An 18466-nucleotide genomic window follows, 5' to 3' on the forward strand; every position below is an offset into this window, starting at 1 on the left:
GGGAGGAGGGGGAGAAGACAGGGAGGAGGGGGAGGGAAAAGAGAGACGGGGAGGGAAATGGGAGGCGGAAATTTTTTTTTCAATAAAAAAAAAGAAAAAAAAAAGTGGCGCTCTTCTAAAATAACCATAAAACAGATCACATCATTTAATTTTAGGTTTCCTGGACATCTGGCTGAACATTCTAGACATTTTGCTGAACTCACGGCCTTTTCTGTTAGCTCTCTGCCTGGTACTTGTGAATAGGATGTAAGCTCTCAGCTATTGCTCTTGTGCCATGTTCCTTGATGCAATGGTCACAGACTCTAACCCTTTGAAACTGTAAGTCACACATTAAATGTTTTGTTAGTTGCCTTTGTTATGGTGTTTTTCCATGGCAATAGAAAAGTAACTAAGACACCATGCCTTTTAGATAACTAGTACTTTATAGGGATGCTGTCTTAGCTCATAATCCATAGTAAAGGTACAGAGAACAATACTCTACAAAATGGTCTATAGTTTGTTAGGTGTCATGTGTCATCTAGACTCCTTGACCTTGTGAGCTATTAGACCCATGACCAACTTTCTCAGCAATGTAGGTTTTCAGACTCCGAGGTCTCCAGTTTCTCATCTTCTTTTGGCTTTCCGGCCTACTGGTAGTTGTCAAGGTGGTGTGGTTTCTTAGCCTCTGTCAGTTCTTTAGGCTTCCAGGCTCTGTAGGCTCTCACATCCTCCTTAAGTATCAGGAGCCTTCTGATGGAGGAAGGTCATTGGCTAATAAAGAAACTGCCTTGGCCCATTTTATTGGTTAGAACATAGGTGGGTGGAGTAAACAGAACAGAATGCTGGGAGGAAGAGGAAGTGAGCTCAGACTGGATAGCTCTCCTCTCTGGGGCAGACGCCTCAGACAGAGGCCATGCTCCCCTCTCCTGGGCAGACGCATGCGATGAAGCAAGCCGCCAGGTCAGACATGCTGAATCTTTCCCGGTAAGACTGGTGCTACACAGTTTATTAGAGATGGGTTGATCGGGATATCAGAATTAGCCAGTAAGGGCTAGAGCTAATGGGCCAAGCAGTGTTTAAATGAATACAGTTTGTGTGTTGTTATTTCGGGGCATAAGCTAGCAGGCGGCTGGGGTGCTGGGGTCGCAGCCCCGCCGCTCTTATTACTATAGCCTTCTGATATGGGATGTCCCCACAGGGGCCTGGAGACCCACTCCTCAATCCAATACATACATGGAATGGGGAGGGCTTATTTATGATCCTCAGTCACATAACCCTTATGATACACAATTAATAACAACTCAAAGAGAAGATCTGAAAAGCAAAACAGCCAGTAACTCTTACCTCAACCTTAGTCAAAAATGGTGATCCTGCCTCCAGGAATCTCAGAATGAGACTGTGTGTTGAGAGCTGTTTCTTCTCATCTTATAATCCTCTCTTGGCCTGGGATTTAAGACATGCATTACCTGGTTTCTGTGGCAACTAGTGTGGCTACTGGGATTACAGGTATGTGTTACCATTACCTGGCCTGTAAGGCTGACCAGTGGGGCAGTTTAATGCTCAGATCTTCAGGTGGGCTTTATTTATTAAAGCACAATTGAAATGCCACTACAGCCTTAACTCATTCCAATGGTTGCTTTATCCAGCCTGGTATTTTTCTAAATGACATTAGTGGACTTTTGTACTGCCACTGCCTTTTAGGTGACTTGAGGCCCTCTGTGGAGTTGGCCCCCATAATCTCATGGAGAGTGGAACTATTAGGAGGTGTGGCTTTATTGGAGTGGGTGTGGCCTTGTTGGAGGAAATATGTCTCTGTGGGGGCGAGCTTGGACATTTACCTCCCAGTGTCTCAGGATACCTCCAAATGGCTCAGTCGACTTCCTACAAGACTCTCAGCTGCTACTGCAATACCAGATCTGAGTGCATGCTGCCATGCTTTCCATCATGATGATAATGGGCTGAACCTCTGAAACTGTCAACAAACTGGGCATTTACCTTTTAGGAGGCTATGTTGTAAATTATGACATATACAATTATTATACTGGTCTGAAAGCCTTCTGTAACTCAGTTGTTAGAAAATTTCCACATAATGTCTCCCACTTCCAATTTGCCAGTGTCTGCCCATACCAAATATATCATTCCTTTACTCTGTTGTTGGTGACCTATCTGGATCATGAACATTTGTTCATGCCTTACCAGGAAATGTCATACAACGTGGAAACTGAATTCCATGTCTGCGGTTACATGTAATTGCATAACCTCTGTGGGCCACAGCAGCCTGGTGAGTAATATGTACAGTAATTATGCATATACCTAACCACAAGAATCAACAAACATGATGACAGAACAGAGGCTACATTTAGTGTTTCCTACATAGTGATTGTCAATATTTGGAACCCTGTTACCCTAAAATCAGAAAGATACCGTACACTAGGTGGCACTCTAAGAACAAAAAAAGTCATTTTCTTTCATTGCTGTCTACGTTCATGTAGAGTAGCATGAGATGGAAATTCACTATCTAGTGGGAATGAGACAAACCAGCAGAGTTGAAAACTAGAGAATTTTATTGCAGATTCAGGGCACTGGGGAAAAAATGAAAAAAAAAAAAAACTCTATGCTTTCTCTGCAGAAAGCACCAGTGACTGAAGGTCCTTTGAATTTGCAAGCTGGGAAGATATGTGAAAATAGTGCAAGTTAGGAAAATCCTCAGAATGAGGGTGAATTTACAGTTCTCAGAGTCCTCGAGTAGTTTGGCAACTCCTAGGAACTCCAAAATATTCTAATTAGAGCAACAAGTCAAGGGGCAGTGTCCTGAGTGGAGTTCTTGCACACGGTGCGAAGTTCAGACCCAACCTTTTGCCAGATCGCAGGAAACCCAGTTCCAGAATTAGAACACCAGCAGCTGCATCTGAAAATGCAGAAGAAAACGCATACAGCAGTAAACACTCCTCACTGGCAGACCCACAGCAAGCTCCTGCTTTCAAACAGCCAGGAATCCAACACTCTTCTATTTAAACGTGTTTCTGAACCAAGGCAATCATGCACGAGTCAGGCCCTGAGTCCCTGTCTGTCCTAGAGTTAGAGAGCTACACTCTTTGCATCATGCTTAGGAGACAAGGTGCTTGTCAGTGGCATTAGCCTTAGGCCAGAAATAAATCCATGTGTGGATTTTCAAAGATGTATTTACTCCAAGTCCGACCTGGCCTGGAAGACTGAATTACTAAAGCTGGAGATGTCTCTGGATCAGAGACAGAATGCTGGAAAATGCCACTCACTAAAGGATCAAATGTGCAGGCACCCAGGTTACCTCAGCAATTAATTTTAATAAAACCCAAACGAACTCTTTTTGTGGAGAGCCAGTCCTGCAAAACTTTGGGGTTAGCTGGCTAGCCTCCATCTGTGAGTTTTATTCAGAGAAGGCAGGTGGTTCAGTAATGAAAATATCTCCCAGATCCTGGAGCTTTCCTCACTGACCAGCTTTTCCCAGCCTGGGTGTTTCATTCAGTCAGCCACTTGTTCCCAGTGTATTCCTGGGTTTCTAAAGTGAAAATATGTAGTGGCATTTCATTTGTATTTTAATAAATAAAGCTTGCCTGAAGATCAGAGAATAAAAAAGTCCTACTGGTCAGCCTTACAGTCTCAGCAGTGGTGACACACATCTTTAATCCAAGTAGCCACACTAGTTGCCATAGAAACCAGGTAGTGCATGCCTTTAATCCCAGAGGTGTACACCTTTAATGCAAACCCTAGAGAGGATTATAAAATGGGAGGAGACAATTCTTAGACACAGAAGTCATTCTGAGACTCCTGGAGGAAGGATCACCTATTTGAACTGAGGTCAAGATAAGAGCCAGTGGCTGGCTGCTTTGCTTTTTGGATCTTCAGATTAAACCCCAGTTTCTCTTTCTGAGTTTTTATTGATTGTGCTTCAGGAATAGACATCCCTTGGCACGTTGTGGAGCTTTCAGAGAATAAAGTGTTAAAAAGGAAGACATGGAAGAGTGAACATTGTTACTAAGAAGAGATCAGACTAGCCTGTTTGGATGCTCACCTTCCTAGACCTGGATGGAGGGGGGAGGACCTTGGACTTCCCACAGGGCAGGGAACCCTGACTGCTCTTCGGACTGGAGAGGGAGGGTGAGAGGAGTGGGGGGAGGGAGAGTGAAATGGGAGGTGGGGAGGAGGCAGAAATTTTTAATAAAAAAATAAGTAAATAGTATTCCACATTTCCCTCTTTTTGCCTAAATAAAAATGAAAGATTTTAACTTGAACATAGCAAAACTACATACATACAACAAAACAGTTATCAAGTAAGAATTACGTTTACAATATTCAGTCCATTTGTATTTAGCAAATCCAGAGAAAATACTCCACTATCTTATCTTAGTGATTACAAAGTTTTATAACTAATTCACTTTCTATCATAACTAAGGAAAACTATGACTTTAACTATTCAGTCTATAATTTCCTCAAAGAACCCAGAAAAATGTAATATTATCTAGCAACAGATTTGACTGCCTGGGTAGTCACCCAAAGTTCCTCCGCAATGTCGGGGCATCAATTTTCAATCTACAGGTCTAGAACATCTGGCAGACTCTTCTATGAAGCAGGAATTTTGAAGTACTTCCCTACCTTGTTTTGGCAAAGTTTAATAGTCTTTTCCCTCTGTCCATATTTATCCAGTATTTACAGCATATTGTCAGAATTCAAGAGCAGTTTCTTGCCCAAACGACCACTAGCCTTGCCACACTGAAAGCAAACTTCATAAGGAATTTCTTCAGTCCCCATTATCCTTTTTTGAAGTAAATTAGTGCTGCCAGGAGCAGATGTGACTCATTGTCATGAAAAATCTTAGGTTATTAAACATCTTAAATGCTATATTCTATAGGTCTTTGAAGTGTTTTAAGATCATCAGTCTAAAATATATATATTCACCTTGAAACCATACCTAATATGGCTACAAGTGTGATTATTATAGATTAGCTATTAACCTCATTTCTTAATTATATTACATTTTTAAATAACCTGCATAATCACAATACACAAACAAAAGCAGAGACATATATATGTATATATACATATATATATTTATATTGAAACAAAGAGAGCTTTTTAAAATTGTATCAATACACCAAAATCTACCACAATGCAAAATGTCTAAGATAAATAGTTATCTTTTTGTCCTATATTCTTATATTCCCCTAAATGATAATAAGCATCCACAATCTACCAAATAACCAAAGGCCATTCATCCCATTTCTTGGGAATATGAGTGTCATATTCTCCAGATTGCTTTCTGCTGTCTGTGGGCATAGGCATCTTCAAAGGTCACTGATAAAATTGAGATAATGGTTAAGTCCTGGGAAGACTAACTATAAGCTTTGTTAAAATATATCATCTGTCAAGATTCAGGAGGTCTTCTCCAATCAAATCTGGTTCATATCAATCTTTAAGGAATCCAGAACCTCTCAAGTGGGAATGAAAGCAAAACCTCATCTCCAAATCAATGCATCTTTTAAGTTCTATTTTACAAATACATTTTTGACTTTCACGTTAAAGTTAAAGCCTTCCTAAAATATCCAGGCTGGTTTATTTCCATGGCCCCTCTTTCAATTCCAAGTCTCTTAGTAGCTGTCCTTTGCTTATCAACAATCAAAAGTTCAAAATCAACACAATAACTCACAGCACCCAAACTCCCTGTGTATATCCCGTCTTACATGACCTTTGTCTTTTATATTAATTTTACTCTCTCTTTAAAGACTTTACATTTGTAAACGTTTCTTTCTTTCTATGACTGTCTGTACCCACTTTTTTTCTTAAGCCTACACTATTGTTAAACATACTGGAACCTACCTACAGTATTTCAGCCTGGACCTCATTTACTGCATATCTCTAGTCTTTGTTGACTGTGTGAGCAAACTTTAAATGGCTAAGCTACAACATGGTCATTTGTACATCTCTATAATTTGGCTCGGATTGCTTCTAGGCTTAAGAGAGTTAAGCCTAAAGCTTATGGCCTGGTTGGAAGTACTTTTGACCAGGAATTGCACTCAACCCCCACAACTCTGGAATCACAGGGCTCTGATCTGTGGCAGGCATTTTTACTTAGGTTTTTGCTTCTATTAATTATGTAAAGGTAGTTTAAGTGCCCTGCTGTGTGACAGAATTTCTTAAAGAATCTGTTTTCATATTTTTTTTTATTTAATTTTAAGCTTTTTCAAGCCCTATGGATATATGGGTCAATGTTGGAATGTCAAAATATTGTTGGGCTTGTTTTATATTCTTTTACTTTGGTGGTGGCGGGACTAACACACAGCTCCCAAATAATCACATAGAGATTTATTCTTTCTTATGAATGCTCAGCCTTAGCTTGGCTTGTTTCTAGCTGGCTTTTTCCTTTTGCCTCTGGACTTTTACCTCTCTCTATTTTTCTTTACTTCATACTCTAAGACTTGCTGTGTAGCTGGGTGACTGGCTCCTGATGTCTTCTCTCCTTCTCCTTTTTCTTGCTTCCTGATCTTCTCTTCTCAAATTTCTCCTCTTATTTTTTTCTGCTTGCCAGCCCCGGCTAGTTTCTTTCCTGCCTAACTATTGGCAATTTAGCTCTTTATTAGACCAATTGGGTGTGTTTTAGACAGGCAAAGTAACACAGCTTCACAGAAGTAAACAGATGAATACATCTTTACATTATTAAACAAATATTCCACAGCATGAATGATTGTAGCACATCTTCAACTAATATTTCACAACAGGGTTTGGTTTTAAAAAATATACTTTTCATAGCACATAATATCTTCTTACCTCACTTACATGTGAATTTACTTAAAGAAAAATCTGTATTTTTTCTAATAAATTCATTCCTCACTCAATGATACCTTTCTATGCCATAAAGCTAAGTTCCAGAGATGTAATTTTGTTACCTGTTGATTTGAAGATTACGCACAAAAATCTTACTTCTTTTTAGTTAGCATTTTAATAAAATAATTTATTTTTGAAATTAAATATAACTACTTTATTTTCTCCTTTCTCCAAATCTTCTCATGTGGCCCTTTGTTTTCACTCACATTTATTAACTCCATTCCTTTAACTGTTTGTATATTTGGAAAACATAAATATAATATATATTCCAAATTTATAAATACAACATGCTCAGTCTGTATAATGCTACTTGTATGCATATGATTTCAAGGGTGAGTATCTGGTATTGTGCACTTGGAAATCAATTGAACTTTTCATTATGTAGGATATTTCTCCTGCTCTCAGCATTCCTTAGTTGTCTGGAGTTGTTTTTCTTTCAAACACGGTTTTATTTTCCAAATCATTCACAAGTAAATCAATCAAAATTCTGTTGTGTGACTTACCTGCAAAGAAGTTATGTGTTAGGGTGTTGCTACAGAAAGCTTTGAACAATGAAAAGGATGTGGAAGCTAGGGTAAGAGATTTAAATTTTACTTTAATGTATTAAGACAAGCTGGAGAAGGGTACTGAGTCAAACCCATGCACCCTTTAACATGGGTCAGGTGGATACAGAAAATGGCGACAATGGTGAAATGGACTCCTGTTCAGGAGCTGGCAGGGCAGAGACCTAATGCACATAGACCTGCTTACCAGGACAAAGATGCATTACATTTTCAAAATCAGCAGAAATATAAAACATACAATTGTTACTAATTTCAATCAAATGACAAAGATATGTGTGTGTGTCCATGTATGCATATGCATGCATAGGTATGGGTGCCTGCTAAGTTCAGAAGAGGACATGAGATTACTCTACAGCTGGAGTTACAGGGGTCTGTGAGCTCCCAGTTATGGGGACTGGGAACCAAACCTGGTTCCTCAAAAAAGCATCAAGTGTAGTACCTGCTGAACTGCCTCTCACGATCCAACATTGCTGTGTTTTAAAGGACATATCTCTTCCTCATTCCCAATCCTTACATCTTTTCCCATTCTTTTTTTTTTCAGAACTGATATGTAAAAAGATAATGAAGGACAGTCAAAAACCATATTTGGACCATTAGATTCTTTTGCTGTGTGAGTAAAGCAAACATGAATTTAACTGGTGCCTTCCTGCCAGACTTCTACTCAAACACATGGGTTTCTTGGGAGTGTCCTGTTCATGTTTCCTTTTTGTCTAAAGGTTACTTCAAGTTGTGTGTCAGAAGCCAGTGGGATGGTTCAGTGCTGCCAAGCCTGATGACCCAAGTTTCATTCTGGGACCCACATGCTGTAAAAAGAGAATCACCTATCCTAAACTGTCCTTTCACCCTCACATGGTTCCCAATGCATGCCTTTGACCCAACAAATCAAGCAAGCTTAAGATTTTTTCTTATAAAGAATTGTATTTAAAGGATAAGTCTCTAAAGCCCTTCCCTGATCACTGGGCTTAAGTTTACCCAGCATGCTTTGGGTCTATCTATTGAAAGTCTACTATTCTGAACACAAGATATAGTACTTGGGGAAAACAAAACAAAACAAAAACCAATATACTAATGAAATCCACTGTGTGCTAATTATCTTATGATATTGGAATATACAGGCATAGATGAGGACTGAATCAATGAAAACACATAAAATAAAGCAATTCTGAGACATTACAAATGACTGGGGCATCTGTCCTAGAACACAGTTTTGTGTTAGGCTTATATGGTGGAAAGTTGATTTCATGTAGACCTGAATTTTATTTTGACTGTGCTTCTCCATTGATGAACAATTTGTGTAACCTCTCTCAGCTTTGCCATACCCTTTCCTAAATGGAGATTTTAGTATCATTAGTGCTGTGTAGATGAATCAGGTTTTAGTATGAGTGATGTATCATGGTGATGGATTCCTTATGCGGCTTTGGTATGTAAGTGTCCTGCCCTTTGCATCCAAGGCACTGTATGTACTGTCTAACTCACACTGAGATTCCCCTGGTCTTTGGACTTTCCAGGACTTACTGAAGACTATTGACTTCTCGGTACAATGCCTCTATACGGGGTTCTCTGGTTTATCTCTGTTTTCCTTAGAGGGATCAGAACTATGTTTAAACTGGTGATAGAGGCAGAAAAATGGTGGTAATGGTTTGAAGATTAGAATGCAGTCAGGGGAGTATCAAAATGCCAGGGGAGAGGAACTGAAGGTTTCCAGTGAAGAGTACCAGAGAGTTACCTGGTGGAATCTTTCTGACTTGTCTGGTAAGTGGCCACTAGACATCTAAGACACCACACCCAGCCTTAATACCACTTAATCCATTTACTTTCTAGGAATAACAACCACAGTTATTAATGGTTTCCAGAAACTTAACTTTCTTGTGGAGGAAAGGGTTTATTTTACCTTATAACTCCCATCACTGTGGGAGCTCAAAGTAGGAACTTGGAGGCAAGAACTGAAGTAGAGGCCATGGAGGGGCGCTGTTTACTGACTTGTTCCTCATGGCTTGCTGAGCCTGCCTTCCTATTTAATGCAGGACCACCAGCCCAGGAGGTCAATTAATCAGTAATCAGGAAAATGCTTGTCAGACTTGCCTATAGGCCAGTATTATGGGGGAATTTCCTCAATTGAGAGTCTCCCTTTCCAAATGACACTAGCTTGTATCAAGGTGACAAAAGACTAACCAGGAAAAACAAATGGCATCTAGAGGCTACAACCTCAACAGGGGGAAAATGAGCCTTTGGAGAGTCTAAATCCCTGCTTTATATATAAAGTACAGATAAACTATATAGTACATGTATAGTATACATAAACATTATATACCTTAGATACGCTACACAGTAATACATAGTACCACAGATATATAAGCATTTTGTAGTATCTGTGATATTATATTTTTCCAACGTAGTATTTTTATTGATTATTTGGGAATTCACATAATACATCCTGATCACATCACTTCCCAGTCCTCCCAGGTCCACACCCCCCCAAACTTAACTTTTAAATATATTTATGACCACACCTTGTGTATAAAGTAGAGAGTTGACTGTCTACACGGAAATATGGGCAGCATTTGTTTTCAAATATTTTAATTCATTGAATGCACAGACAATAAGGCACAGTGACATTAACAACAATATGACCATGGATGCTTCTAATGTCACAATGAACAGATGTAAACAATTAGTGGGGGAACTAATAACTTAAAATAGCCTTTCAAGGCCACTCTGTCATGAACCATTTCTGTATCAACTGCTGCATTCCAAGAAGGATCTAGAACCAAGCGCTCTCCTTAGGAACGACTCAGTGTATTCTGGACAAGTGACTCAGTTTAGCGAGGACATGTCATAATCTGACACGAGAGACACCCACCCCCAGGAATACATCTTACATATCAACGGACACCACACAGATGAAGCACAAATGAAACATAATTAAAAGGAATGTATAAATAAGTTAAAGGTTTTTTCATCTCTATGTTTAGTGATATTTATTAAGGTCTACCATCTATAGCTTAGAGTAAAAAAACAAAAGAAAAGCAGACACACTTTTGAAAGGAGAAACACGTTACATGGGGAAGCCCTTTTGTTTATAATTTTATTTGTTTGCAGAACATTCGTGTATTGGATAAGATGACCTCCATGTTTGTTCGTTTTCTGTGATTTTCCTAAAGTCGTGTCTCCTTGCCGGGCCAGTACTTGGGCTGTTGCCCACGATCCCTAGCAGCACGTGCTTCCATCCTGAAGCTTGAAGATGCCACTGCTTTGCCTCTTGTGGCTATGGAGCAGCTGTGTTTTGAAACGTACTTTTTCTTTAAAATAAAAAGCACAGCCATGCTTAGGAAAATGGACACCGTACCAAGGAGGGTGGTTAGTCCCAGGTATATGTGTCTAAAAGAGGAAAGAATCTCAGTTATAATTGTTGCAGCTACTCAGCTTGAAATAAAACATAATTGAAGCTTCTAACAGTGTGGTGATGGCTCTCTCGAAGGACACAGATTTCCTGGCATAGACCCGTGGCTGTGAACACTGGTGAACTACCAGCAGCTCACTGCCATATTTCTTAGCATTGTTCATTCCTAGCTACTGCAAATGACATAATAAATTCCACTTTCTGTATGAGGATTCCCTGAAGTTAGGTAGCCATCTTCCTGCTTGTTCAGGGCTGTTCCAGTTAGGCTATTGCTGTCTTAAGTATAATTTTTAAAATGTCTCTTCCACTTTCCAAAGTTTCTAGGTTTCATTGAGTCTTGTGGTGACCCTGCATCAAATATTCCTCCCACACATTCCAAAGAAAAGCTGCAGCAAGCAATTGGAAGAAGGGGTCATAATTGATAGTGGAGCAGAACCACCTGCAAATTAATGTAATGTTCAGTTTACTCTCTTCCCTGAGAAGCCTTGTAACACCAGAAGAACATAGACAGACAGGCTTCAGCTCTGTCCTGGTCACTTGGTAAATATTCTTACAGTCTCACAGTCCCTGCATCACACAACTGGCACATTAGTGAATATTTAGCCACAGCAAATGAGAGCATATGCCAAATCATACCCCCTGAACTGGCCCTGGTCATGAACCAAAAACCCTTCACACATACCATCAAAGCCTATTAAACCCATGTTATTCAAATTCAACTTAGATGCTGGAGACTGAGCTTTACTTCTCTGAAACAAAGTGTTTGGCTTGTAAGCCTTTGAAGAAAAGGAAGTCCCTGCTCTTAAGCCATTGGAGTATGGCTTTCAGCAATAAGGAGAATAAAGGTCTGATGAACAGAACTGAACGATACCGTAGTGAGAAAACCACACTCTCCACCCCAGACACACTCACCCACACAGAGGAAGCCTTTTACTTTTATGCATTTCAAGTACTGGAATAATTGAACATCAGCTTGGCAATAAGAGCCGGACGGATTGAGAGCCAAATCCTGATCTTGCCCAGGGGATTAGCACTGACGCAAATGGTACAGTTTGGCTCAGTTTAAAAAAGAATAGAATTAAACCCAGAATGTGACCTACATTTAAATGCATCTGAGTATCAGGAAATGTCTTGCTATTAGTGTACACAAACTTTTAAAAATGTTACTGTTTTCTAGAAATTTCCATCATTTGTCATATGTGTGTGCTCATGTAAATACATGCACATGTGTGTGTTTGTGTGTTGTGTGTGTGCATTGTGTGTGTATGTGTGTGTGCTGTGTGTGTATGTGTGTGTAGTGTATGTGGTGTGTGTGGTATGTGTGTATGTATGTGGTGTATGTGTGTATGTGTGTGTGTGAGGGATGCTTACTCTGTAGCTTCAGGTTAGCCTAGGACATATTATACAGCCCACGTCGACCTCAAGTGAGCATTAGTTCTCTTCTGTTAGCCCCCTAAATTTTGGGATTGCAGGGGTGAGGCATTTTATCTAACTCATTTTCATCATATTAAAAAAATAATTACTTGGAAGGGGGATAAATTAGAACAAAGTATAATGATACATATGTGTGAGAGCATCATAATTATATAAATTCATGAATCCTATTACTTCATATGATAACTTAAAAATTAAGTACAAAATAATGATGACATTTAAATGAAATTCAGTATTAACACTGGGAAATACATATTTTTAAGTCAAATAGCAAATAACAGAATTGGTACATGAAACAGTTCCCAGTTTTTTTGTTGATTTATCTTAGAAACATGGAAACCACATAAGAAATTCTACATGACAAGGATGTTGCATAGGATGTAATGCAGTAGCACCGGAATCTGGGACTGGATTGACATTGTACCTGAAAGCGTGAGAATCGTATAATCTGCAGGAGCCTTGGCTTCCACATTTCTTAAATCCCCATTTGAGGCATGAAGTGTCAATCAAAACACCAAAATACACAGGAGCTGGAATTCCTGCTGTAAGAAACACAAATAATTGCATCTAAGTTTTGTCATGAATGTTAACCCAGAACTACTTACCTTGAGCCCAGGAATCACTGTTTGGGAGACGAAAAGCCATAGTTACTCACTGAGACCTCTTTGAGAGACTTCTATATGGCTCAGTGCTTGGTCACAAGCTCCGGACTCATGCAAAAACTCTCGTTAGCTTAAGTCCAGGTGTACAGCTCCTGGCACACCACACTCAATGTAAACACTTATCAATGTGAACTTCTCCCTAAGCTGAATCACCAAGTGGCCAGGGCTGTGAGCGTGGATGTCATCTTTGAGCCATTCTCTCAGATTTAATACATCCCAAGTCCTGGCACATCTCATATACTCTCCTCCCTCTACTGCTCCAAGGTAAAGCCTAGCAAGGATATGTGTACAGTTCACTGATAAAGAATTTGCCTAGCATACTTTAGAGCCCTAGGTTCAATTCCCAGAAACTCCACCACAAATAAAAGCAACAGCTAAGGGTTCTTTTTGGCCAATTTCCTTATCACTCTATGACCTATTTACTATGCAAGTAACCACACAGATAATTTCCCAAGGTATTTGTTCCAAGACCAAACACTATATTTTGGATCCTAGATTTATTGAATGTCTTTCTTGTTTGGTTTTTGTTTGTTTGTTTTTTTGTTTGTTTTGAAATGGGGTTTCTCCATAACAGCCCTAGCTGTCCTGGAACTAGGTCTTACAGACCAGGCTGTTCTAAAACTTATAGAGATACAGTTCCTTCTGCCTCCTGAGTGCTGGGATTAAAGGCATGACTATTGAATGTCTTTCAATGCTCAAAATGCTCTGTCCTCTTGCCTAATACCCTGAGTAGCTTTCTTTGTCTTAAATAAATTTAAATTTACTTTTCATTTCTTTTTTTCTTTCTTTTTTTTTTGTGACAGGGTTTCTCTGTGTACCTTTGGAACCTGTCATAAAACTCATTCTGTAGACCATGTTGGCCTCCAAATCACAGAGATCTGCCTGCCTCTGCCTCTCAAGTGCTGGGATTAAAGATTTGCACCACCACCCTACCTCTCTGCCTCCCTACCTCCCTCTTTTTAATGCTCACATACCTGTTGTATCTCAGTCCAAATAATTCCCTTCAGAAAGGGCCATTCCAATGGCCTAAAATGTATTAATTTTGCTCACTAGCACACAGCTCAGTCCCTTTCACCAACCTGTAATGTTCTCAGAACAGCTTGTTTGTTTAATTGTGTTTTATGCTAAATCCAAACTATGCAGGCACAGGCAGTTCCTTTCTTATTCATGCTACAATGCTCATCATTTCTCAGTAACTGATTAGTGAGGGCACAATCCTATGAAGAAAAGGTAAACTCTCACACTCAAGTTTTAACACAAGCATAATGACAGGATTAAAAGGCGTTTACAGCTTCATTTCTTTTTATGTATTGCAAAAAGATGGCCATCCTTTTTGCACCATTGCTTCTGTTGTTTATGAGTCTCCAACATTTTCACAGCTAACAAAGGAAGGGTTTATTTTGAGCACGTAGTTCAAGGTATTTGAATAAACCATGGTAGGGAAAGCATGCCAAAATGCTTGGCCCATGCAGCAGGGGCATGCTTGGTAAATGGACAGAGCAGGAAGCATGGAAAACTACAGTTAGAAGTTGCCAAGTTACAGACCTCAAGTCTCACCCCTCCCCTATCAGAGATTTCCACCTCCAGCTAGGTCTCACCTCCTAAAGATACCTCAACCTTCCAAATGGTGACACCAGCTTGCAATCTGGTGCACACTCCAACAAATGAAACCTGTGGGGCATATTATTTCATATTCAAACCACAGCATATAGTTCCACAAAATAGTGTACTCTTACTACAGTCATCCTAAAGCATTTATGATACCATCAAGAAAATCAGGCCTTTGATAATTAACAGAAATTATTTTTGAAATACAGCCTGCTTAAAATCTATTGAAGTTTTATGAATAGTTGTAATGTAATTGATTTAAATTAGAATCATTTATAGTCATATCAGCTTCAGGCAAAACATATGCCAAAAGTGAAATAATGACATGATCTCACAGGTCACTTTTTATTGACAAATCTCTCATGAGGGATGAGGGTTAGGGCCCTCATATTTAAAAAGAGAACATTATTCAGTGATAGTGTACACTAAAGTCAGGTCTTCACAACAGAAAGGGCAAAATGACACACAATGTCACGTACATAGTTCTCACCTGAAATATTTTATTGACTGTCTATAAAAAACAATCAGGTAAATGCAAATGATTTCCTGGTAATCTTTTTGCTATTCTATGAAGCCAACCATCCTTAATGCCCCCCAAATCCTGAGCATTGTTTAGGTCCCAATCCTGAGTTTTGTCTATCAGTGAATGGAAACCTTCCTTATGAAAGAAGGCCAATGTACTTTGCATCCTCCATCAATAGAATCTATCCTTATGCTATTACCAATCCCTTCTCTGTAGGCCCTTACCCTGAGTGCTGTTTATCAGCCAACAGAACTCATTCTTATTAAAAGGTCACAGGTGCTTTGTTCATTTGCAAGGGAGTTTCAACGTAGTCATCACTAAAGCTTTTGTTGTGATAACTGTGGCAGTTTCCCCACCCCCAAGTTTTACTGTGCTTAAATGTGTAAGTAAAATAAACCACAAGGTCAGATTCTGGAAGTTTTGACCCAGAGGCTGCTAAAATGATGCTGATCTGAGCTTCATTCTTCACCTTTCACAGATTATTTCCCTGCCATCCATGACACTTCTGGGGCCCCTGACAATAAACCAGCACACACACACACACACACACACACACACACACACACAATGTTTTAGAAAGAGAAGAAAAAAAATGATCCATTTTATTATACTTACCAAGAACTCTCACGGCTAAGGTGTAGATTCCCAGAGCAAAAGACTTAAGATGTGGTTGAATGCACCTAAAATAGGAGAAGCATCAGTTAGAAAATACGGCCTGAGAGACTTCTCAGTGGTCGAAGCACTTGCCATACAACCATGAAACCAGAATTTCAGACCTTCAGAACCCACATAAATACTGAGTGGGCCTGTTCTTTTTGCCTCAAAAGCAGAGACAGGGAATCATCAGAGCTAGCAACACTGACAAGTTCTGCCTGGGAGATGCTGCTTCAGTGAATAAGGCAGAAGAGCACTGGAAGAGCGCTTGAGGAGGTTGCCGACATCAATCTGGGGCTTGCTCATGAGTGCACACCCACACAGGTGTGTCCTATACACATGCAAACATGTTCGTTTGTACACACACACAGCTTTTCATACAGTCTTTAATCTGGTCAGGATTATCTAATCATTATTCATTTTCTTTAATTACATTAATTTCATTTAAAGAGTGACATAAAATTTAAAATTCCCCCATTTTTAAATATATGATTTATACCAGAAATCAATGCTTAATTTCTATTTAAATCATTCTTTAAAACATATATTCTAATTAAAACATGCAAAGGAGTGCATATTTTAGGGTCCTAAATTGTTTTATGTCATTCACATAATATTCATAGATAAGAATCTTCAAATGATAAAAAAATAATACTTATCATGGAAAATTCCAGTCTTAGAATATGTAAAATATAATAGCCTATAGATCAAAATGATCAATTTAAAACACTGTGTTATTAAACATACCTTTAATTGTTTATTACATACATTTGATGAAAGCATATTTAATGAAAGGTACATTTTACCTGTGTTATTAATACTGCCTCCAACATCAGAAGCCCCACATGGTGTTTACCACAAACCTTCAATGATGTAGATTTTAACACTGCTCTAGATCAAGGGCTTGCAAACATGCTGAACTAAGAAAACTATTCAGCTACATTTTTATATAAAATCCTAAAGTGGGTTCATCTGAGAGTGGGATCAGGAACTAGGGAAATTATTTCAACAAGCCATCAAGAATCATAAACATGGAGAAAACTATATACCACATTTGAGAGTGAGGTTGTAGCAAGGAGACTCAGTACTCACCTCAGGAGTAATATATACCCAGGTATGCCACCTAGAGATAAGGTATATGACGTGATGACTGAAATCACAAGGAAATACAGAAACATTTGGGGACATTCGTTATCTTTCTGACACCTGCCCATCATGCCTGACCAGTTTCCTGACTTAGGGGCTGCAAGTCCCACACAAGTGCAGTTAGAAAACATCTGCAACACAGTAGAGAAAAGTCCAATTATTGAGGTATATTTAATAAAATCAGAAGTTACCAATTTATTTTAAAATACTTTCAGTAAAATATATATGTCTTACATGATCAATGGGGGTATATTTTTGCTATATTAATATATATTAAGGTGAACTCTAATAGAGTATTTCATTGTTTAAATCATGACCTACAGTCTACACATGAGTGTCACTACTATTTCATGCTTTGAATATTATCATGGTCAACTTTGTGCTCAACTTCTTTCTTTCTCATTAATCTACTTTCCACATAGTAACCAAGTGAACGTTCAAATTCTCTCACTGACTTCAACCCTGAAATTAGTATTCATTAAACGTTTGTAAGGATCCCAAATCATTGTTAGTGAATTATACATTCTCTATCACGTAGCTCTCAGATCTCACCCTGATCTCTTTGGTCAACAATCTGCCTGATTGCCCTCTATTTTGGTTACACAATGGCTCCAACAGGGCAATTTTACAAGCATGTTTTATCCGAGAAGCCCCCCACCATATACACAAAGCTTAAAGACAGAAAATTTACTCATGTCTTATAGTACTGCTTCTCCCTGTGCAGGAAACTTTCCTCTTGCTTGTTTTGCTTCCCTTTGACCCTAAAGATTTCATGAGAGAACTCCATGACCTCCCCATTTAAATCACAGCCCATCTGTCTGCCCTTGTATCCTAACTCAGTCCCTGTCACTAGTAAATGGCACTTAATTTTAAATGGCATCTCTATTAGAATACTACCTCTATAAAAGGAGGACACCCTACCTTGTCACTACTACACATCCAGAGCCTAAAACTGACCTCATTTTCAGTACTTAAGAAAAAAGTCATTAAATAAATGGACAGAATTAGAAGATATGGAAGAATTTACATTGTCTTTTAGGGAAAATAATCTTTATGCATAAAAGTCAACTAAATCTTGAATATAAAGAAGTAATATTTATAACTCATGGGTTATTTAGGTGCAGTTTATTTATGAAATGAGAATCTCATAGCATTTATTATCTATTTGTAATTAAAAGAGTCTTAGTCCTTGACAGAAGCTCTAGCTATCTGAAAAAAAAAAAGACTATAACTGAGAAATTGCCTTCATAAGATTGGGCTGTAAGCAAGTCTGTAGAGCATTTTTGTATTTAGTGATTGATGTGGGAGGTCCCAGTCCACTGTGGTGGGTGCCGCCCCTATTCAGGGGTTTCTGTATGGTATGAGAAAGAAGGAAGAGCAAGCCACAGAGAGCAGGCCAGTAAGCTGCCATCATCTAGAGCCTCTGTTTCAGTTCCTGCTTCTAGATTCCTGCCCTGGCTTCCTCAGATGATGGACCACGATGCGGAAGCATAAGTGAAATAAACTCTTTCTTCTCCAAGTCAGGGTATTTTATCATAGCCGTGGACACACTAACTGAGACAACAAGTTGTCATTTTTATCGCTGAAGAGTGACTTTGCAAATAATGAATGAAATAAAGTTGAAAAAATTCATATATAT

At 39.0% G+C, this 18466-nt stretch overlaps 1 protein-coding gene and 1 long non-coding RNA gene across 8 annotated transcripts in view; one reads left to right on the forward strand and one right to left on the reverse strand.

Moving 5' to 3' along the window:
• The window catches only part of LOC126497398 (uncharacterized), a 37694-nt gene that overhangs the window by 9808 nt on the left and 9420 nt on the right, over positions 1 to 18466 (forward strand). The window contains exons 1-2 of one of the 2 annotated variants that reach the window (XR_007590600.1): positions 846 to 963; positions 7942 to 8010. This is a non-coding gene — a long non-coding RNA (uncharacterized lncRNA). Of the gene's footprint in view, positions 1 to 845; positions 964 to 7941; positions 8011 to 18466 lie in introns of those variants that run through there. The other variant, XR_007590599.1, reaches the window with a different exon arrangement.
• Positions 7387 to 18466, reverse strand: part of Slco1c1 (solute carrier organic anion transporter family member 1C1) — a 48803-nt gene continuing 37723 nt past the window's right edge. For 4 of the 6 annotated variants that reach the window (XM_050135401.1, XM_050135402.1, XM_050135400.1 and 1 more), the window contains 4 exons: positions 16774 to 16958; positions 15643 to 15707; positions 12659 to 12776; positions 7391 to 10778 (listed from right to left, as the gene is read on the reverse strand). In XM_050135401.1, the coding sequence (XP_049991358.1) occupies positions 10556 to 10778; positions 12659 to 12776; positions 15643 to 15707; positions 16774 to 16958 (591 nt within the window). In that variant the 3' untranslated portion in view covers positions 7391 to 10555. Of the gene's footprint in view, positions 10779 to 12658; positions 12777 to 15642; positions 15708 to 16773; positions 16959 to 18466 lie in introns of all 6 variants that reach the window. The other 2 variants (XM_050135406.1, XM_050135404.1) reach the window with 2 other exon arrangements.

The sequence above is a fragment of the Alexandromys fortis genome, unplaced genomic scaffold, assembly GCF_014885135.2.
Source record: "Alexandromys fortis isolate MF-2015 unplaced genomic scaffold, M_Fortis_MF-2015_v1.1 scaffold_21, whole genome shotgun sequence".
Classification (NCBI taxonomy): Eukaryota; Metazoa; Chordata; class Mammalia; order Rodentia; family Cricetidae; genus Alexandromys; species Alexandromys fortis.